We start from the raw sequence: 23,337 nt of genomic DNA on the forward strand, positions 1-23,337 counted from the left end.
CTATCATCCAAGCAGGCCTCTGAGGTTTTCAAAGTGCAATTTGACCCTGTCTGATTATACAAAAACAACAGAAGTCAAGCAGTTTCACGCTGCCTATTTTAGTTTGGTAGCTGGAAGAAAACCTTATGCAACTGAGAATAAGGATTGATATGGCAATGCATTCCCCTCACCAACTATTTGAAAGGCAGAAAAAGTCCAAAAACAGGGTTTCATCACAGCTCACAACTACATCATAATATTTTCCAATGACACATTCTCAGTAACTCTCTTTGAATTGCAAACTAATGGCTGCTGAACCATTATGATCTTTGAGCGCCAATGGCTGGACATCTGACATGACTACTCTACAAGTGGTTCTCCTTTACAAAAAAAGGAACAAAACGCTGGGGTTTCACATTCAGCAGCAGCAATGATGATGTGAGGACATAAAAAAAAATACCTGATATGAAAACAAATTTAAAAAACCAAACAAAAATAACAAATTCCAAGAGCTATTTCTGACAAATCTCAATATGTTGAAATACTTTATAGATATGTGACTTGGCATATGCTGTAATGGTACGACAAAAATACTGTTAAGTCATACATTCAGTACTCTATGAATCAATCTTTCAGTCTTAGAATCTGCAGAGTTTTAGCTGAGCGATAAAGTGTAGCTCAATATGGCACTAGAGAATGTTTGTGAAGCTTCTACTAAACATATCCATCAGTAGAAGCTCTCTAAATTAGACTTACACATACAATGCAAAGGATTTACTTTACAAAAATGACAATATTCAAAATATACAGCGTTTCTGTGATATTCATCCTCATCATACATTTGGAGGAATGTAAGCAGTTCAACACGTCTTACACTGTATATACAAAAACATGCCATATGCTGAGAGTTTTTCAGGTGTGGTAACACACACAGCTATCCATCTAAATACAGCGCAGGAAGAGAAAATTATAATGAGCCATTGAAATACACTGTAACAATTGGTTTAGAATGAAACAGAACTGAAATATAATAATACTGAATTGACTGAAACATAAAAAGGAGTATCCTAAGTTTTGCTCGTCTCCCATGCTTTGATAATGTTTGATAATGTCCAAGCAAAGGCCCCCTGAGAGTGGTGTATGATACCGAAAAGCTCACAGTTTCTGGACATGTTACCCTGGTCCCACATCACCCCCTAAGCACTATTACATAGTAGCCTGACATCTGAGAGCAATCAGAGTTCAAAACATGACAAGAATCTAATCTAGCCAATCAGAAGGTGAGGTAAGGTCATGGTGCTTTAAACGTATCAGATTCTCCCAGATCTCCTTAGTTATCAGGGTTTAAGAGTCTGTGTTTGGCATAGGGCAACTACAACTTACACGCTCCATTTCTGGTCTTAGAGAGCTCAAGTTCTCAAGCATTTTAAATTCCACACCAGCAGTGACCAACGAGAGCCTAAAAATAAGAAGCCCATGACTGACACATCTGTTTCTAGTACTCAGTCCAGGCTGTCGAATCATTGAATCCAATGTGCTGGAGCTGGGCCGGGACATTAGGCAGCCTTTCCCTCTCTTGCCCGCAGAATGCAAACTCCTAACACTTCCCAGGATGTAAAAAGGACACATTTCTAATTACGATGGGGTTCTTTCAGAATTCTCTATAGTGGTTGACCTCTCTGACACCCCCCCCCCCCCTCCCCTCATTCCTACCTGTATTTCTAAGTTGCAAATGTATGCAATCCCTCCCACCCTCCCATCCACATGCGCTCCCTCCTCCTCAGGACTTCAGATCAGCAGTAGGTGTCAAGCCAATATAGGTTCCATTTTGGGGGTCATCCTTTTCCTTGTCACTGACTGGAGTGTAAGAAGTGTCCTCTTCAGCAGTGGTCTGTGCAAGTGCAAGATGGAGATTAAAAAACAGTGTTAGGAGCCAATTTCTTTTGTTTAGCTTCTGTGTGTGTGTGTGTGTGTGTGTGTGGGTGGGTGGAGGGGCAGGGGGCGCAAGTGTGTAATGCCGCGTTCACAATATGGGACGAAGTGTAAGAATGAGATAACATCTTGCTGCTCGGAAGTGTTCACGTGTTTAACTCGGAACATAAAATCAAGCATAAACAAAGTGCAGCAGACATTACTCACTTTTCGTAAGTAGGACTGGATTGTGTTACTGCAAAAAACATTTTATTGCCTTAGACTGCCAACATTGGTGGATTCCCTGCGGTGTTTACGGCTTGTGTTGACACACTTCTGCAATTCATGACGCCAAGTGGGAGAAATTGGAGCCCACAAAAAAGTTTGTTGTAATTACCAGTAATTGGTTGACATGAACATTTTTTCCCAGTCGGCGGTTTGTATTTACGGTAAATCCCACATGGCATGAACGCGGCACAAATGCAAGTGAGTTCAAATAAAACCTCTTTGAGTGTATAAGGTTCACGCATTAGAATGTGTAATGTCATTACATGAGCTTGCCACTGAGAAACATCTTCACACTACTGATAATACACCAATGTAACAGAAATATATTCAACAGTGAGAAAATGGTAATTAAATTATGTTAAAATGTTAACTTCAGACACAATTTTAAGCATACTACTGTACCGTGATTATTCAAGTCATATGATTGCATACTGAAATACAGAAACACAGATATATATGCGCAATAAGTAATCTGTAAGATAAGATAAACATGTAAATAAAGCAGATACAGCAAATAAGATTGTGTATAAATGTGAGTAAAGCAGCAAATTAACCATATAGACTTACAGGAGCAGCATAGACTGCCTTGGTAAAGACAATGCGCTTAACTTCATTCTGCATAGGGACACATGGTGATAAATACATGCACAGCACCGTTAGTATGAGGTTAAGCAACTGAATGAAATTAGGCAATATTGTCACATTCCTAAATTGGAAATAACAAGCAAAAAGCAAATGGCCTGTGTAAAATCAGGTAAGAACTAGGGTTACCTAAGTTTGCAGTGCAAGTATTATCTTAACAAACTCAGTAGCTCTACAGTATAACGTTAGCCTAAGCAGCACACAATGAAATAACACAATATTTCTATTGTTTCCTATACGGCGTGAGAGGCTTATGTAGATCCTTTCCTGGACTCACAACAATGGAATCTGATGTCGTACCTTCTGCTTGTGGGCACGGACCAGGAGGATGATGAAGACAACGAGCATAATGGCACCCAGACCCACAATAATGAGGGGGAAGTTGGAGACCACAGTGACTATCAGCAGCAGCTTATTTAGTCTCGCCACAGATGCATCGTCAATCACCACACTCTGGATGAGAAGAGAACACACAGGTAAATTATGAAGAAGACATTTGCTACATTAAGGCTGATTGGTTTAGTGTCCTATATTTCCCAGGTGAGAGGTTATAATCACTTCAGTGGTCTAAACCGGCAAGTAGTAGTAATGACAAAATTTGGTGCTCTATCTATAATATATGTTTGTGTTTTAGCTTGTGGTGAAGAACCATCTTTCATGTTTCTAATAAAGCACTTCTTACCTCATTGAGGAACATCACAGGAAAGATTGTGTCATTCAGGCCTCTAGTTTTGCTGTAAATAATATGATGAGATGTGAAGGAATCATCCACTGCAAAATTTTAGTGTGAGGTTTATGTTTGGATAGAAATACTCACGGGAATCCAGAGATTCTGTTGATCAAGATGTTAATCTGTGCCCTCTTGTTTGCACGTACAGGCACTCCAGTGGTCTGGCAACAAGGAAAAACACTTCAAATAAATATAGTGTAGAGGAGAATAACATCCTAATACCCAAACAAAACAATATGAAAAGTCAGTGACACCAATGCAGCTGGTGAGCTTCTGTACTTCAACATATATGACACTAGGTGGTGCAACAGTACATCCTTAGAAAGCATTCCTTTTCACATTGAACTGCTCTGTTATATATTTCCATGGACAAGAATGATTTGAGCCACTGCATTGTGGTTACAAATCATAACCACAGTGTGAAAGGAGCATTTAAGGCTGATTAACTGCATACCGGGTTAAGGTCTAGGTATGTTTGGTGATGCTCTCTTTTAGGGGTCAGTCCTTCGATGGCAGCAACGTATTTATGGTCCGCCAGGTAGAAATGAGGGAAGGAGGCCACCACAGGGGCACCTAGGCAGAGAGAGGAGAGGAGAGGAGAGGAGAGGAGAGGAGAGGAGAGGAGAGGAGAGGAGGATATTTCAGGGTAAAAGGGGAAGTGACCACATTAAGCTGAGCAAAGTATCAAACAGTCATATCTACAGAAATGAGTCACAAGACATAAATATAAAACCTCTTCCTTCCTTCTCCAGTTTATGTGAAGTGGAGGAAATGTCAACCACTAGTAATAAATGCTATGAACTATGACAGCCTGAATTTTACAACAAAATCATGGTCTCCTCTGTGACACAGCTGCACCATTTTGACTCCATCTGTAATTATGGTTTCACACATAATAATAACTAGAAGCACTTGAGCTGCCTAATGTCGCACCATAATGACCATGATATATCAAACATAACCAGTTATGCTAATTAGATCATTAATGCATTAATTAGCATTTCTATGTCAACATACTTGTCTTCACATAACATATGGGTGGTATTAATATGAACTCCATATACATACAATTATTAAGGAGTTCTAGTAGCTTCAAGAAAATCAAGTTCAAGTTTTTCCTCATTAATATGCAAATTTATGCTTCTATCATGTATTGTTCTTGAGTCATTGTGTTCACAAGAATGTGTCTACGCACAGACAGACAGACAGACAGACAGACAGACAGACAGACAGACAGACGCCACCATGACGACACAATGTCCCGCATACCAGATGACGGATTGGTCACCTTTCCTTGACTCAACAACTAACATAGCACAACCTATATTCCATAATATATTCCAGCATAGAAAACAACATTTTGATCTAATGTCTTATGATTAAAAACGTACAAAGTTGAACTGTACTCCAATTTCATGATTCACAACAATCAGTCTGATATGATCTAACGTAGGAGCAGAGTATTGGGGGAAGAGTCCTTGAGAGAAGGAGGCTAAATGTAATGTGACCTCATCCCCGAACAGACAGCATGGTGCTGTGACCTTCTCTCCCACACGGACCACAGACAATAGGTACACACATGGACCGCAGCCCCGTCTATAGAACCGATTATGGGGTGTAGCTGAGGTTTCTTCTCATGCAGAGTTCCTTCCTCGCATTGTCAACAGGAGACATTCCACCCCTAAACTGTGGACCATATGGCCTCGGTCATGACAGTATAGACAGTACAGGCAAGTGACACATTCTTTGTGGTTGAGGTCCACCTGTAGAATGGACCAAGTAACTCTGGATCTCTGTGATTAAAAAAACAGAAACGTGCTCCTGATTTACAAAAGATGTAAAAAAGATGTATTGTGCCTCTGCAACAAGAGCAAAGTCAGACATGGGAGTTGTGTTTGAATACAGTGTGGAGTCAGAAGTGATGATGAAGTGGGACAGAGGTGATCGTTTTCCTACTCTTGTGTTTGGCAACAGCGGTTTGACAAAAACATTGGACACCCGCAGTCACCTGAGTGGCTGTTCCCGTGACAACCCACAAGGTCATTCTAGCGTACACATGCACACACACTCACTCACGCACGCACACACGCACTTATACAAACACACACACTTAAACACACACGCGCGCGCGCGCGCACACAGGGCTTGTATTAGTATACTTGTGAGAGCCTTCATTGACTGCATTCATTCCCTAACCCCTAACCCTAAATGTAACCCTCTCCACTACATAACCTAACCTTAAACCTTACCATAACCTAATCCTAATCCGAATTCTAACATTAATCATAAACCGGAGTCCCTTAAGTATACACATACGTGCACACATGACTTTGATGTGTTTTGTCTTTTATATAAAAAACCTTTTACAGCAAATGATACACTTTTAACAAAAAAGTGACTAAGTGATCTGAAAGACACAGGCAGGGAGATTATGGCCGGTCATATTCGGGGCCAGAGTCAGGTGACAGGGCTTACTGCGCTCTCAGCTACTGGGTCAGTCATTGTCAGGTGGTCCTTGAGGTTGTGGAGTGGCCCGGAGAGCTGTGTCACATGGGTTGTAAAGTGTTGTCAAAAAGGACTGATAAAGGAATTAATGTACCAATTTGGGGAAAATTATCTTTTTCCTCTCAAAAATTCACTTGACTAAAGCCAAAAAGTGATGCTTAAGTGATATTTTAGGTGAGCTACAAGGGAAAGCTAAGGGTTTAGTAGTAAGGAGTATAAGGGCTGGACCATGGCCAGGACGTACGGAGGTGCAGCTCCCTTAGCATCCTTGTACGCAAGCACCAGGGTTTTAAATTATACAAAGCCGGAGAATGGAGTGCAGTCGCAGGGTGTCATGGGAGAATTTTAAGAGGTCGAAATCTCGGAAAAAACACTTGAATGTGGTTGTGAAGCCGTGCGTGAGAAAAGTAGTGACTGAGATGTAGAATACGCTGCAGCTTGACATTTACCTTTCCGGCAGGGGCTGACTTTGAGTAGGCCCGTTCCCAGGCACTCCTGTGGGCTGACACAGAAACCCTCATTGGCCGGATTCTCCTCTTTACTGGCGAAAACGGACCGTGGCGGTGTGAAGCGGTAGGCGGGGATTCCTTTCACCACTACGTCCTTCTCAAACTCCATGTGGATGGACCTGGAGGGTAAAGCGAGCACGTCACATCGCAGAATGAAATGAGACGTAGAGGTTTAATGTGAAAACATGTAGTGGATTTGTAGCTGGGAATTGGACTACTGAGAGTGGAGAAATCATTTTCAATTGTATTTGAATGTTTGAAAATTTTACAGCTTCCAAGAGAATTATATTATTGTGAACAGCACAACAGTCTTCTATGTATCTATAGTTATGTCCTGTCTAGGGAATCCCGATGGTTCTTAGTGAGAACAAAGGAGTCTATACAGCTTCAGCCAACTGGCACGGAGGATGTGGCCCTTTGCTACACAGCCCACCTATTGTGTAACAATACTGTACTGACCTCTCCCTAGACCTTCATGAGAAGAGCCAAGTAAAAAGATCTTTACATGAGTTCCTTCCCTAAGATGCTGCATTCACTTTGGCCATGGAGAGCAAGACTCCTCTCCAGCAAAACCTCATTCGCAGCCTTGTAGCACTGGAAATGAGTGGGAAGTTACAGGAATTAACAAAGAGGGACCCTGTAACAACATAAACAAATTTCTGATTAACTAAGCTTTTAAATAGGGAAAATCATAGTTAAAGGATGTAACTCATGTAAAAAAAAAAAGGCATGTGGGTATTTGAAAAATTACACTCTCTGTAACCCCTCTAATCTTCTGTGATGAGTCAGTTACTGGTCCAAAGGATCATTATCCACAGATGGATCACTTCCACAGAAGTCTAGCACTCCTTTTGTAATAATGACCAATCCTCAGTTCCATTTAACTAAAATCACAATGTTGTGCAACTTCAGTTGTTTTGCACCTCTCACATGGAGTCAGGACCCTACGCAGACAATGGGGCTAAAGGGTTCAAAAGGTGAATCAGAAAAACTTGTGTGTGAAAGGTTAACATAGTGTATGACTTAATGGGACACTTCCTGGTTGAATTAAGGTAAAAAGTACAGGAAACAGGGAGGGATGTTTCCCTTTAGTCACAATAACACAGATGGCCTCGATGAGGCTACTAGGCAATAAGTAAGTAGGTGAAAGTGCTTAGAGAACATTAGGGAGAGGGGGTTTTGACACACGTCCAATCAGTGTCAAAGGGACAGACGTGCCACTCCAACAGATTCTTTCCATGCTCAACAAAGGGGGGAAGAAGTTTGCAGTAGCTTGTGTTTTTTCAGGTCAAGGTTGTCTTCTAAAATAAAGCAAGGACAAGGACGCGGTCATATCGCCGTTGTCGGAAAAGATTGACACTGATAGACAAATACACAAACAAGGCTAAGCGTGTAACAGGCACGCGACATTGAGTTTTGAGGAAGCGCCCCCGCTAGGAATTGAACTCCGGTCTCCCGGTTGAGAGTCTGCAATCTAACCTCCTGCGGTACACGTTCACCCACATGACCAAAAGTGGTGAACAGAGCGGCCGACCGACCAACCAACATTTTAGACCCTGCTGTCTGAAAATGTTTAGACCTCTTTTGCTGAACACATCCTGATTGTGAAATGCTAGGATCCCCCTGGAATTTTAATATCATTACGAGAACTGGTATCAAGAGTTAACATGTCTGCCAGAGCCTTGTGAAAGGCAAGCTAGTTTCCCAGAAGTAATATGTGAAACTGACCAGATGCATTCGGCCCATTCCATGCAGAGAGTTTTAATAAGCCAATTTGTTCCCGCTGGCCAGGAACAGAAACTTTTCTTTCCCTCTCATGGTGGACTTGGTAAATATGTACACAGCAGAAATCACTGTTTTTCTACAACCATTACATTTTCTAGGGGTTTCCAGGGGCTCTCTCTTTCTCTCTCTCCCTGTATTCCCCTTCCCCTTCCTCTCCCACCCCCCTCCTTCTCCATCATACTCTGTTCCAACATTCTTCTTCAAATAAGCCTTTCCATCCAGTGCTTCCTGGAAACTTGCATGCTACTCTTTCAAAAAGCCCTCACAGTATAGGCAGTAAAGCCCTGGTCAGAAAACAGAGGTCACCTGTGGCGCTGTTTGTAAGTGATCAGGATGTTATGATAAGAATCCTTGGGCTCCAAGGCCTGTGAACATTATTCCCATACCAGATATAAAAGCTTTTTCCTCCCCCCCTCAGGCTCTACGGCAAGTCCAGCAAGTTGAGTCCAGGTCGTGGACCAGAAATAGATCAGTGCTTCAACTATCACACATCCGCTCCAGGTGAAATGTCATACATGAGACATCACACTACTGTGGGACAATCACTTCTCCACACACTATTTTATCCGCTACAGTACTAATCAACACGAAGGCATTTGAGTGCTCTGTTGCAGCCAGGTTACTTGACTGTGGTGAGTCCCAAGTCTGAATGTAGATTGCCAAGTCAAGTCCAAGTCAAGTCCATGTCATTAATGTCAAGTCTCAAGTCTAACTGTAGAACAGCAACTCAAGTCAGAACAAATCAAGAGTCCAGTTATCAATTTAATATCTTAAAGAAAACTAAATATCTAGGACTTTTTAATGCAATATGGTTTTAATAGAAACATGGTAAGACCATCTTGAGATGATTTCGATAATCAGTTTCAACTTCAAAAAATTCAATCATTCCATACAAATTCAGAAAACAGAATTTAAATGCAGTCGTCTGGTGGAACAAATCTCATCACTTTTAATCTAAGTAATTTACACAAACACAAGAACTTTTGTCAAGACTTTAGAAACCTTTTCAAGACATCAAAGTACAAGTCAAAGTCAAGTCCCAAGCATGCACTCAAGTCAAGTCTCAATTATTCTCTTCATGCAAGTCAAGTCTCAAGCAATTACAATTGTGACTGGAGTCTGATTCGAGTCCAAGTCATGTGACTCTAGTCCCCACCTCTGACATATACAGTATAACACTAATACGGCTTTCATCAGTCACTCATAAAATAAAAATAATACAGATGGCCATGTGTAGTGATTTATAAAGCTATTCGACATATTTTAAAGTGACACTACATGGAAGAAGGCGTTGTTGTGCTGATCTGTACCTGCAGAGGTCCGAGGTGAAGACATAGAGGCGTTCGTCCTTGGACAGAAAGGGGTGGAAGGCGCTTCCATCTGTTCCATTGATGCTGTTGCTCTGGTTAGATGTCCAGAAAGATACCTGGCTACAAAACAACATAACAGTCAGAAAACAGGAGCAATCCACAGCTTTCTAGCAGAGGTATCAAGAGGAGCTCTTTGGAATGAAAAAGCATAACATTCAATATCCGTGAAGCTATAGGGAAGGGATCTCTCTGGGCGCTCAATTGAGTTTTTCTAAAAAATGTAAGATACAGGGCAACCCATAAAAGATTTGTGACCATCAAGACAACAGGCTACACACTTGCAGCTCTAATGCATAATGTATTTTATTGAGACACCAGTAGAATATAACCGATGTTGTTTCTCTATGCCATCTTTCTGAAACCCAGTTCTAAAAATATACCCCACTTACACTGTCATCACCATTATCATCACCATCATCATGATTGTAAATTACAGTGAAATGTTTTGATGATCAAACAAGTTTTTATCTCAAAGTCACAAGCCAAAAAAAAAGCTTTCCCAGGGGGAAGGAGTGGGTAATTCAAGACTTGGCAGGAGTACTGTTATGTGACTAGAAAGTTAACTAAAAAGCCACTATTAAGGCATTCCACTGGCCAAGTATCAGACTGTCCTGCCCTGCGCTCTGTGTAGAGGGCAAGAGCCCAGACACAGAGACAGACAGACAGACACACAGGCAGACAGACAGACAGACCACAAGCAGCCAGCCAGTACTCCCCTACTATTGCAAGAAGCAGTGGATTTGAGAAACTCTTGAATCCAAATATTACCCAATGATGAAATAACTTTCATCACAGTGCATGAAGACAGAGAGGGAGAGTATATGTGTGTGTGTGTGTGTGTGTGTGTGTGTGTGTGTGTGTGTGTGCGCTACCTTTGGCCTCTCCATGACTCGACCCGGCCATAATCCATGTAGCTCTGCTCCCCAGTGTGGTACACAAATTCTCCATCGTGAGTTCCGTTTTTCTAAAAAGATCCAAAAGTTTAAGTCATTACAACTTCTTTATCGTTTCCAGCGGACTAAATCTGTCTGTCATCCAAACACCTGCTGAGGTAATTGTTCAGTGGTTCTGATGTACAGTAACTATTGTATGAGGTGAGCTGGCACTGTGTGTAACATATGCAGTCAACATGCCTCTAGCTGGGATTAAAGCTCACCAGTTGAGAAAAATGATACAACAGGGTTTCCCACACATAGACAACTTTGTGGTGGCCCGCCACAAAATGTGTTTTTTTTTACTACTTAATTGTAGAGCTGCGTGTAGCGCATTGATTCACTCAGCCCCTACTTGCTCCGCGCGCTCTCTCACCAGACCTCTGTGCGCCTCCCATTACACACGCGGGTGTGAGGGATATTTTTTTTTCCATGCCAAGAAGACGGCCGGCTGAATTCCCGATAAGAAGAACTAACAGTTATTAACGTTATTATTATTATTATTATTACTGTTAACGAGATTAGCACGCTGTAGCTGTCAGCATCCACTGAGTGGACTGATAACGTTAATATTAACTTTTTAACTGACTCTGAATGTTTGCTCCCTCAATCCAGATGAATATTGAAAAATATTTTCAAAGAAGCAAAAGGAGGTCCTGAGGAGGAGCAGGGACAGTCTGGACCAGAGGAGCTGCTAAGCAGTAATACAGAGTAGATCATGTAACAATGTTAAAGGCTAGTAATTTAACGATGTAAAGATATAGGTGAGAGTGACAGCACAGAGAGATGTAGCAGGGTAGAGGGGCAGAAAAGCAGATTTCTCTGCCTCATTTCTATTCCTCTGTGCCTTGCAGACAAAAGCAAGCGACAGACAGAACAGTGTAGCACTTTTTCTATTTTTAAGTTATGTTATCTTTGACACCAAGTACTTGAAAGGGAGCCCTTTAGATATATACATTTCTTACTTATTTGTTTGAAAAATCTAACTTTAAAATGGATTACATTAGATCATTTTTCAGTCATCCAGGTAATGGGATCCTTTATTGATAATCCCTAACCCTATATATTGAGAATATAAAAGAATACAAGAATAAAATAAAAAGACAATAAGAAACCGTAACTGTCAGTTAGGAACCAAAAGTAACCCCCCCCCACCCCCCACCCCCGCAGCTACTCACCTACCACCACAAATGGATTCGAATTCTATGGGAAACACTGTACAATCAAATCTTGTCTGCACTTCTATGTCTACATTTTAATCCACAGTTTCGTTGATTTAGCTATTTTGGAGCACTTTGAATGAATGAGTGATTGAATGTAACGGATGGATTAGTCATAGATTGACTAATTGATTGATCTTCCTTCTCTAAAGCTGCTAACCCTACAGCTTTCATTAGTTGTAGATTTGTGCCGTGCCTTGTACATGAGGCCAAAGACCTCCTCCACATCAGGACTGCTGGCAGCGATGCGGGACAGCAGGGGGTCTTTGTAGCCCCACAGCAGTTCATCCACAGTGCGGGTGGTGAAGAGACCGCTCCCAATAGAGTTCATCCAGATGGACACCATGGAGGACTTCCAGAAACTCCCTTTCACCTTGTTCATTACAGCCTGGAGATGGAAAGTGGGAGTAGGGGGAAAGAGACGAAAAAAGGGTGCAGGGCAAGGTAGAGCGTAGGGGTGGATTGGGAAAACGAGAGAAAATACATGTATAAGAACATCACATGCAAATCACAAAACATATATGTTATCTTTGTCCACTTTTCCAGACCTGTAGCTCATGACTCACCCAAGCAGGGATGTTGATGGTGGTGATGGCATCAACAGCTGGGTCACCTACTGACTTCTCTCTCAGAAACACAAAGGTCTTTGTGTTGTATGCTGACACCTTTGTGGCATTTTCCACTGCGGTTACATTGACCTTTACCCTGTACTCCCTGGGCAAACACAGTGTAAGACATTAAAACAGCGTTGATTTTTACCTCATTCTCTATATTCTATTATTTTGTGGTTGCAACTGAATGGCACTTGCCAGACAGTACAGCTGAAAACTCAAAAAGCGTTGCAGATTGCACACAGTTAACATTACGAATTTCATCACACACAACTGCTGTCTTTCATCACAACATTCAGTTTGGATTAGGCAACCAAAACAGTAAAATATAGGCTAGGTCATGGGGGTAGATTATCTTGACATACACTGTGGAAGCTGTAACATTTTTGGTGCTTCATGAGTGGACCTTGATATTTGTTCAAGGGTTTCAGTGGGTGCATTAGAAGTGATTCAAACAAAGTGATTAATATGTACAGAACAACCAAGTTTCCAGGACTCAACTGACCATGAATACAATATGAAACAATATTTGTATCTTGTCTTTGACCAATGAGGTCATCTTACAAACAGATACTGCATTGTGAAGTTGCTGTTTTTATCAGCAATTAAAATGAGTGTGGCCCAAAAGACGAAGGAGCAGAATGTGGCTGGCTCAGCATTTTGAGTTTACATAAGAAGTAGCACCGAACAAACATCAGGCACATTTCAGCCGCATTACAGAAATGTGTCATTTTACAGCTGTTGCTTCTGAACGCCAGTGGCCAGAAACTCAGGAGTAATTTTTGACAGTGACCTGACTTTTGAATAACAGGTAAAGACAGTAGTGCAGTCTTGCTTCCTACAGCTGAAGCAAGCTTAAAGGACAGTTCCTGTGTGAGTTTTTGCTAATTTCCTGCATTCCCTTACTATAGTGTTTTTTTTTTGCTGTTTTTCCCTCATCTTAGTTGTTTTTTAAATATTTTGAAACAAATGCTATTACAGTTACTCCCAGTAAAGAATAAGGCAGCAATTTGAAGCCGTAATTGTGTAAAATCTAGCTTCATTTTCTGTTTAATTTGGAGGAAAGCTGGTGGAAGCGTCGTGCTTTGGTTTGGCTGTTGGCTTGAATGGGATGTGATTGACAAGGCGGGTCCAAACATAATCGCAGAGAACATCTGGCTATAGCTTGCTCTGTTTACAAACAGAAAGTGAAGGTAAGACCTTGTCTCGTTTCGGCTCTCACAGTGTTCCTGAATGCGTGCATTAATATGAGACAGTGAGTGAAATGTCTTTCAAAATGTAAAAGTTTATAGCCTAATATGAGTGCTCTGGTGCAACTTTGCAAAACACAATTGTTGGCTTCTCATTCACAGTGATGGATTAATTTTACTGATGTAAGTCTCCAGATGTTGTTTTCTATGCCGTTTGGAATTGAATGGGAGTGCATGATTCATGCTTTGGCAACATTGTTTGTAAACTTTCATGCCAATAAAGCAAATTGAATTGAATTGAAATTGAATGAGCTGGAGAGCTGTAGCAAAACTGATTCTGAAATATTTTTTAAATATATATTTTTTTAATATTTGTTTTTATGTTACCCAGTTTTAATTGTATGTAGTTTTCATTTAATGCATTTATTTCTTCTTCTTTTAACATAATTTTTCTTAAAACTGTTACCAAATTTTGGTGCCCCAGTGGCTCAACCAATAGAGCGCGAACCATTAATGCAAAGTCCTAATCGCAGTCGCATGGGTTTGAAAATATACAATGCTTCAATACATATATACATATACTGTGCGTATACAGCATCATGGTCTTGTACATTAAGATTTGCAAGTTTGGTCTCGAAATTTGTCTTCAGGAGGAAGGCATCGTAGCAGAACCCGTTTTTTTGCCATGTCTTACCACATGGTATGTGGTCAAGATTTCCTCCTTTTACATCAGTTTTTTTTGAAGATACAGTAAATGCAAATGAATTGCAGTAACACCTTGAGGTCAATCTGGCTAAGCTGATCTGTGATCACACACACAAAGCAACTTGAGATATTTGATGACATGACATGGGTTTTGAGGTTGAGTAGCATAAATCACGTGTGTTAGTTTCTTTGTGGCAGCCTGTGCATGTCTGTGTGCACGTTCTAGCTTCCTACCTATATGTGTAGGGTCCGACCTGGGCGACCACTGGCTTGGCCCCAACCAGGAATTCATCCACATTGGTCACGTTGAAGAAGAAATACTCCATGAAGACAGGAGGAGGCGGGTTCTTCCATGTCTCGAACACACGGCTGCCCTCCGTCAAAGTAATCTCCTGTAGAGACATAAAGTACATATCTCAGTTGTATGGATGTATTTCCATTTATTCAGATAAATAAGTATGACTGTGAAGTAGGGGTCAAAATAAAAATGTTGCTCTAAATTAAATCCAATAAAGAAAGCTTGTGCTCACCTGACTTGTCTTAGTGACATGTGCATAGCAGACAGTCCACAAAATTACCCAAAACACCCACACACTTTCTGCACTTGCACATCACAAAATACATTTATAAGAAGGCAACGATGGATTCCTGATGAAGGTCCTTGACTGAAACGTGGCCTCCTAATACATTTATTTTTTGATGTGCAAGTGCAGACAAGTGCGCGTGGGTGTCTTATCTATTTTTATGGACAAACAAATTGTCCATAAAAATAGATTTGTGTTTCTGATGATGCATTTATTTCCTGCATGCAAACAGTTTGGGAAAATCAAACGCATGTTTTGAACTTGAAGTTTCAACATTTTGTTCCCACTAAAAACACTCCAGAGAACAAAAACATCCCCGCGGGGGGTGGGGGGGGGAGTTGTTGGAAGAGCGTCAGACTAGAGCATTGGCTACACACATGAATAGTATTAGGGGAGACCCTTCCACAGTTCCATTGTCAGCGGTTGCCAATGACGACGAGCTCTCTGGGAGAGTCGCCGACAGATCATGTGATGCAAGGAGCTGGATGCCCACTGGTTGGGCAGGACTGTGACCTTAATGATCTGAGCCACATTCCTTAGGACTGAGCCCTGAGAGGCCCTGGCAATGCAGCAGAGGCACAAACCTATACTATCCTGCTGCAATACACGCTTTGCCAGAAAACTACCACCACAGACGACATTGGTCCTGGACAAAGATGCCCTGATTCACCGAGGGGATCTATCAAGGGCTTGGAAAAGACAGGGAGCGAGGAAGGGAGAAAAACATACATTTGTTGAAAGAAGTTGAAAACACTGTCAATTTAAAATAAGCCCAATAAAACCTTCCAATGTGTCTGGTTATTTCTGGGGAGTACAGCCCCCCTCTTCCTTTGGGGTCCCTTCTACTCACTCAACAACAAAAGTTTAGCTGAGTAGCCAAGGACAATAAGGCTGTCACCTTGGATTGAGGAAGGGAGAGCCTGTTCTCCATGGGTCCTCCTTTCATGGTTGGAACAATCAATATGTTAACCCTCCCTGCATGCTACATGAAATGCTGCATGAAAAACAGGAACAGAGAAGCCCTCTTATCTCAATTCTTACCACAGCTACTCTAACACCACTCCCTATATGAAAACAGATGTAGCAGGTGAATACACATACTGCTAGTGCTTTGATGTGGAGGCACTTTTGTGCAGGCAAACACTTGCAACTGACCAAGCTCTACCAGCTGAACCACAGTCCAGCCCTGCTATTACTCAACCCGCCAAAGGCATATTAAAGGCCATTCCCGTCCAGAAAAGAGTTATTTCTCACCATCACCTCTCCAGCAGGTCACTAACCACGCTGACCCCTCTGCTCATGGTGACTCACATAGAAGCTGCGTGGCTGCCAACCCACCCCCAGCCCAGCCTGTTTCCCAATAAGTCTGGCAGGGTGAGAGAGGCTTAGCACACAAAGAGGGCCTGCTGCTGGGAGGGTCTCTGTGGAATGAGTTCGTTCACACTGGGGTAACTGGGGTAAGGGAGTTACTTGATACGCCTCAAATAAATCATACTGCCAGGCCAGTAGATACCTATGTGTGTCTGCGTGGGTGTGGGTGTGTGTTTTGTGTGCGTGTGTGTCAAACCCACGTACATATTTTAGTGATATAACTTTTGTTATGGAGGTAGGAACTACTTAACTAAACCAGACGATCAATGTATCCCATGTATCTATGTTTATGTATGTGGGAAAAATATGAAAAAAAAAAGTAAAAAGTTGCTGACATGAGAGGCCAAAAGTTATGTAAACAAGAGAGACACCATTACAATAATTTTAAAAGACACAATGCTGTCTAGTTTGCCTCTGGCTGAAGTTTTGCAATACTTCTGTATTATATACTAAATAAAGCCAAACTGTGTCAATCAGTTTCATGTCCCGTTTCTCAATGTGGGACAAACATGGGACCTACGGCCATTAATTATAGGCCTACACTTTGGGTAAATGGGTTATACAATTCAACAAATACTACAAATAAGGGCTAAACAAACATTATCATGTGAATGTTTTCATATTCCCAGATATAAGATCCTAAGTTGTTTCAGTTTATTCTTGGTGTCTGTGGCTATGTGATGGGAATCCTTGTTTGTCTGGCAAAACGCCAGCATACCTGGTCATAAACAAGAGGGTCAATATTTATAGTAAATATCAAACTCTTTCCTGAGTGCCATCATCAATCCTTATATAGAAATCACAGCCTTGGTAGAATGAAAACAATGAGCACCTATGACGCCCATCAATCTTTTTTTAGACTGTGACCGTTTGATTTACACTGTCAAGTCAAAAGAAGCGTTTGTGTTTTCTGATGCTCTTTGTCTATGCAGTCTGGATGGGATATAGCCTGTGAAGAATTCAGAATGGTGATTTTGTTATCACTACACTCATACTTAAAAAGAAGCCATTTTAACACATCTGTGTGTCTTCCTTGGGACAACGTGCACTTGTGTTACTTTTCAACACAAGATATATTAATAACAATACATGCTGTGTTAAAATGCAATTGTTATTAACATAAGTGTGTGCTGTAGACACAGATGTGTTAAAAATGCCACGTCTTTTGTAAGAGTGTGCACTCAATTAATATCCTCCTTCAATTGCAATAAGTGCTGATATAAAGTAGGTTTTGAGCAAAAAGATCAAAGAAGCCATATTTTCGTATCCATGCCCAGAGGTGCTGTCATGTGTTAAGGTCTAATAAAGTTTGTGAGAAATTATTTGCTGGCCCACATCTTTTTTATACTACAGGCCAAGAAATATAATGGTTTTCTGGGTCCTGCCCCCTGCCACTCACACACAGCATGTAAGGACTCTTCCATGGAAAGAAATAATTTTAGGAGCTTTGTCACTAAGCAAAGCATGATGACATAAGGGCATACCTTGCATGCAATTCATGCAATAAAATCAATCTCTTAGATCTCTCTAGACTCGATCAGATCTGAGACAGATCAGTGCTTGCACTATTGAGCATAAGAGCGAAGAAGCTGGTCATGTCTTCACCCCTATCCAAGTTTATAAACCACAAAGGGGGAAGCAATAGTGAATGATACTGACTAAAGCTGACATGTAGATATATTTTCCACTTGACTTAACACCCTCACACACTGCTCTTTTGTGTTGAAAGGGGGGACAGTTCACATATGTGCTTTCCTGGGGGCTTCATTAAAATATCTTCATAGTCTTCATACAACACTGACTTCAATACTAGGTCTTTCTCCTCCTTGATACAAGTCATCCATGCACCTATTATGTAAAAGCAAACTTGATATGAAAATGAGGACGAAGGTGAGCCATATGACAACACTGAACCTGGGTCAACGATATTTATTTTCATAACATTCCCACCACCATGCAGACTGAGGTGACAGTGTGAGATGATAACAGAGTCTAGTAGGACGGGTAATGATATAATCATGTAGGCTGGAACAGTGGCCTGCAGTGTTGTGAAAGTAACATGAACTTTCAGGGAGGGCTTTGAACTTTACTGACAAACAGAGCCTGAAATCTCTCAAATCCACTTCTTTTGGGTTTAATCTTACAGTGATTAAACATATGGAGTGTGCTATTGTAGTAATGACTCGTATAAATGAGTCAAACAAAAGAAATAGCTGGCTGGAAAACCTTAAGCATGTTGACTATATGCCAACCAAATGCTACCAATGTTTGATGTATTTAATGTTTCATAATGTATTTGTGGTCCCTTGACTTCTACACCTCTGGGACAGAAGATCAAACATCTAAGCTTTGTAATTTAAAGTGTGGAGAGCAAGGGAATACTGATGTTTACATAAGATTAGATGACCATTTCCCATCAGCTTTATACATTACTGATACCGTCTCACAACTCTGCTCCACCTCCCTTCAGCCCACAATTCCAAACTGTGGTCACTGCAGCAAAACCTCTAACCTCATGCTACAACCCGAGGGCAACCAGTGAAACTGATCAGGACTAACCTATAACATGTTGCTATTCTGTTTCACAATCATTACTTGTTATAATTGTTGACTGCTGATATGTTTATCATCTGTTTTGTTTCACGATTCGGCATTTGTTTACTGATGTTAAACCATTCCAGTGAAGCTCTTTGAACTGGACTGAAAAGTGCCACAGCAAAGCTGCAGAATCTACTTGGGAATATCCTGGCAGATGGAACAGATTGAGAAAACATCAATTCCCCATGCTCTCTTCACGCTCTTCTCTCCTGTTCTCCTCAGCATCTTGATTCAATCTGCAATGGCCTAACAACCATTAGGCCATCATTACCCACTGTTATTCCTCTGCCTATAGTCTAGAGCCTTTGACTGGGGTGGGGCTGTAAACTCTAGGTCAGTTTCAGCTCATTTCAGCAGTTTGTGTAGAAACCCATATATCATTATATATTTTTTAAATGTTTAAAATGTATATTATTATAATATATACATAGAAAAGTATAAATTATTTGAATTAACCTTTACAAATGAGAGAGAGAGAAAGAGTGTGTGTGTGTGTGTGTGTGAGAGAGAAAGAGAGAGAGAGAGAGAGAGAGAGAGAGAGAGAGAGAGAGAGAGAGAGAGAGAGAGAGAGAGAGAGAGAGAGAGAAGAAACAGTGGCACAGTCTTAAAACAATCAACTTAATCAAACCATTTGACTCCCATTAGATAAATCCTCAATAGTCCTAACAGATGCTTTAAACTCACTAAGAGTAACCAGTTCCTTAGGTATCAAGTCTTTCTGCAGGCTACTCTTGCCACCTCAGTGTATGTTCTCCTCCTCATTGCTAAGAAATATAAACATGCAAGTCTTAGAAAGGCTTTCCTGGTGCTATACCAGTGAGTGAGTACAATATAGGCTACAATGTGTGATCAGCTTGAGAAAGAAACACTAATACTATTTAAAAATCCAAACCCTGGGCAGATTAATTCATGCATTAACAAGTCTCAAGTCAAGAGATTTTCTTGTTAGGTGCTGATTTTATTGCTCAGCCTTTGACACTGCTTTTTAACATGACACGTGTCTTCGTGTAAAAATAGTGTTTTAGCCTATATGGGACCAACCAATACCAACCCAGCCCTCAGTTATTCTTAGCTGTGGAATTCATCTTTGAGGCACCTCCTAACTTAATGACAAGTATTCGAAGCAGAATCATAAATAAATGGACCACTGGGAGCTCTTTTACAATCTGCCCAGAAAAAAAGCCTTTCCAATAAAGGCTTACAACATAGTGAATGCTGTAGTAAAACAACATACTACTAAACTACTGTGTCGGTAAAAGATTATGGAGATGGTAGTAGTCTACATAAACCCATAATAACCCATCCTTATTCATCTGGAGGAATCTGAGCTGCTCATTAAGCAGCCACTCCTCCCGGGAGGGAGGCGGCCCACACCGCACCCGCACCCCATCACTGTCCCAAGTCATAACAAGCTGTCACTGAACTATAGTAATAACAACAACAACAACCATGTAATGACATCTCATTACACAAAATATAACCAAAGGAGGATGCTGAGCCCACTCAGTGTTCCGCCTGTAGCTGGACCTTTGAAAACTTTTTGCTGCTTTATATCCTTTTGGAATGAAACTTTAACATTAATCTAAAATTAATAGCAAAGTCGATTCTAATATGTGACATGTTTATTGCTGTGACCTCAATAATACTATGATTGTTTATAGTCTGCACTAATGATGCGAAGTGAATGTAGCCCTTCAATAACAAATAATAAACTCTCAATCTAATCATCTAGGCTTTTACACACAGTAGATGGTCTATAATTTGTCCACTGCACAATCTCATCATTGTGATATTGTTTTGCCGTCTCAGTAGGCCCTATACTGGTAAACAGAAGGGCATTCAAAGGATAATGCGTTTGGTGCAAAGCAAGTTGATGAGTTTAATACTGAGCTGTTGTTCTCCCCAAGCATTCAAATTGTCCTACATACACACGTGTTTTATGAAGTCCTCTGAGCATGATGTAGTGAACTTACCTTTTTGAGACGGTTATGTATCAGCGTGCGGAAAACTTGAGCCACAACTAAGCCAATCCCAATGATCAGCAGGTGAGCGCAGACGATCCCAACCACGTAGATCGCGCAGGATCTTCGCGTCATGTTGCAGGTGCTACGGAGAAAACGTGTAAAGCTCTTACAAGGGGATGGAGACTTTTGCTGCTTTATCCAAACCTGAATGTTAGTGCATAGCCTACAAACTACTAACAAAGACTTCCGGGCAGAGCAGGCTGCAATAAAAACTCAACCTTGCTTTCACCCTAGTCTCCACTGGCTTCCCGTTGTAGGCTACTGAAGTTGAAGTTTAAGAGCCGGAGTGGCGAGAAGTTATTTTTGCTGACCAGGAACTAACGGTGCAACTTCTTAGTTTTTCTTCCTGAGTTTGCAAGTTACAAAGAACTACGGGGAAGTTTGGATACCCGCCGTTGTGGACCAATAATGAACTAGTTCGCTCTGACAGCCACGAGGTTCACGGCTGTCCGGGGTGGTAAATGTACTATACAATAAACTGTTACACAGGATATTTGTAGCGGGGCTGTAATGTCACCCGCCCTCCGCGCTAAGTGAACGTTGATTGGTCGCAACTCAACAGCAGTTTTCGGCGCCCTCAGAGCGCGCGCGTATGTGTGTGTGTGTGTGTGTGTGTGTGTGTGTGTGTGTGTGTGTGTGTGTGTGTGTGTGTGTGTCAGCGTCAGCTGACAGCGTCAAGGACAACCGGCTAAAGATTCTGTTGCGCTCTCAAACTTCTCCGCTCTCCCTCAGTTCAGCAAGCAGCGCGTTTTCAAGACGAAGAAGCATTTGCGTCAGTTCAGTTCCTCAGTTAGTAGACTCTACCTTGTGAGATGAGATGTGGACAAGTGGAGTGCTTTGTTCACATGTATGGCCGATTTTAGCAATAGGCCTAAAATTGTATAGCCTTTAACTTGAATTGAAAAAGTAGTGTGATTGCTGTTACAGTACTATAGGCTATGGGTACACAGAGGCAATGTTTTATGTGGCCTGAATTAATATGGGAAAATATTTGCTGAGCACACATGCTCTTTTTAAAGACAGCCCTCCCTGTTTCACATCCATACAGTCACACACCTGGGAGCTGCCGATGCTTTCTCTTGCAGTTGGCCACTGAGCAGTTTCAAAGCAGCAGCTGGGGCACCTTGGAGAGCGTTACTTATTCACTTTCCCCGCCCTCGATGGTCACAAGCCTGTTTCTCTAACCTTTAGGCTACGACCTTATGCTTTATGTAGGTCTATGAGTGTTTTGTCTTAGTGACATTAGTTTTGAGAATGGAAAGAAATGGCCTATGCAAACACAACCAGGTGCAGATGTAACCCATTGAGAGACAAAACATAAGTTCAAAGAACAAGGCTCTTTAAGAATGAGATTAAGAGCCTTTTTCAGCTCTTGCTCTAATTTAAAAAATAAAGGAAATATTCAATATCCATTGTCTCCCGCTTCCTACAATAGTTTGTATTGTATACAGCAGCCCAAAATACCTAGTTACAGCCATTTATAAACATCAAGCTTATAGTGTTATGCATGACAGGAAAATGAAATCACTATAGTGTATTCAGTTACAATAGGCTGTAGCTCCTTTGATTTGCTATCATGTGAGCAAACAAGTTGAGTGGGATAATATATAGCCTATCACCACAGAAAACTGAGCATCGGCAGTTATTGGCCATTATAGTTATTTATTTACATATGGGCCTTTGTTGAACTTAAGTGTTATGTTGTTGTAAAGTGTGCGGAGGCTCACTTCCTTTGACTAACAAGTGCAGAAACATGTAAAATACCTTTGGTAAGAAAATATGTTCACTTTAATGGAAAATTACAAAAAAAAAAAGATCAGCAGAAAGTATAACTTTATAAATGTGTAATTAAAAAAACCCTTTTTACCTTTTCTTCACTTATTTCTTTACCTGCCACTTCAGGAAGGTAACGGGTGACTCAAATGGATAACTATCAAACACAACAATCATGGATTTTATTATGAAAAACAAGCACTGTAAATTTGATTTTCAGTCAGTATGTTTGCACTGTAGAGAATCTTTAAAAAACCTGCAAGTAGCTACTCAGACTTGTGGCGAGGCACATTGTGCCACCTGTTTGTCATCTCTTTAATTTGAGTTTAAGCCTAGTTGAGGCTAGCCTATCCATCACCACCAACTTTAGACCCTCAGTGAAGAGGAGGAGAAACTCCAAGAAAACGTTACCAGGAAAAAACACAGGAAGAAACCTTGGGCGGGGCAATTCAAAGAGGGATCCCCCACCGGGACGCCTGTTTAGGCATGTTTAGGTGCCGGGACAAAACAATAAAATAGACAATAACATGGACAATGAGACAAGAGAGCACTTCCAGGTAAAATCACTATGTGTGACAGGCGCCTGAAAGACAGGAAAGACAGACAGCCA

The 23,337-nt window shown here is 41.2% G+C and overlaps 1 protein-coding gene across 3 annotated transcripts; it reads right to left on the reverse strand.

Annotated features, from left to right (window-relative positions):
• Positions 1-1,747: 1,747 nt before the first annotated feature.
• LOC139646194 (lysosome membrane protein 2-like) lies at positions 1,748-21,387 on the reverse strand. Of its 3 annotated transcripts, XM_071522129.1 has the most exons (14): positions 21,173-21,387; positions 20,904-21,036; positions 14,612-14,769; positions 12,438-12,585; positions 12,068-12,259; positions 10,592-10,683; positions 9,660-9,779; positions 6,505-6,683; positions 4,005-4,123; positions 3,638-3,711; positions 3,503-3,554; positions 3,121-3,273; positions 2,746-2,793; positions 1,748-1,870 (listed from the first exon to the last, which is right to left on the reverse strand). In XM_071522129.1, the coding sequence occupies exons 2-14, from the start codon at positions 21,024-21,026 to the stop codon at positions 1,760-1,762; spliced, it is 1,569 nt and encodes a 522-aa protein (XP_071378230.1). In that variant the 5' UTR covers positions 21,027-21,036; positions 21,173-21,387; the 3' UTR covers positions 1,748-1,759. The 3 variants fall into 3 exon arrangements, with proteins under 3 accessions (XP_071378230.1, XP_071378232.1, XP_071378231.1); XM_071522131.1 differs by lacking the exon at positions 9,660-9,779; XM_071522130.1 differs by lacking the exon at positions 2,746-2,793 and having other exon boundaries at positions 1,754-1,870.
• Between the last annotated feature and the right edge of the window lie 1,950 nt (positions 21,388-23,337).

The sequence above is a fragment of the Centroberyx affinis genome, unplaced genomic scaffold, assembly GCF_046629955.1.
Source record: "Centroberyx affinis isolate AG114_WGS23_722 - 3 ecotype Tasmania unplaced genomic scaffold, CSIRO-AGI_Caff_v1 ptg000954l_1, whole genome shotgun sequence".
Taxonomy (NCBI): Eukaryota; Metazoa; Chordata; class Actinopteri; order Beryciformes; family Berycidae; genus Centroberyx; species Centroberyx affinis.

What these genes read in the sequence shown, in the direction of transcription:
- LOC139646194 (XM_071522129.1), bottom strand. Translation starts at nt 21,026, where the DNA reads ATGACGCGAAGATCCTGCGCGATCTACGTGGTTGGGATCGTCTGCGCT. An exon ending in CTGTGATGTTCCTCAATGAG is followed by an intron (nt 3,274 to 3,502) that starts GTAAGAAGTGCT and finishes CTTCTCATCCAG; the next exon opens with AGTGTGGTGATTGACGATGC. An exon ending in TCCGTGCCCACAAGCAGAAG is followed by an intron (nt 2,794 to 3,120) that starts GTACGACATCAG and finishes GTCCCTATGCAG; the next exon opens with AATGAAGTTAAGCGCATTGT.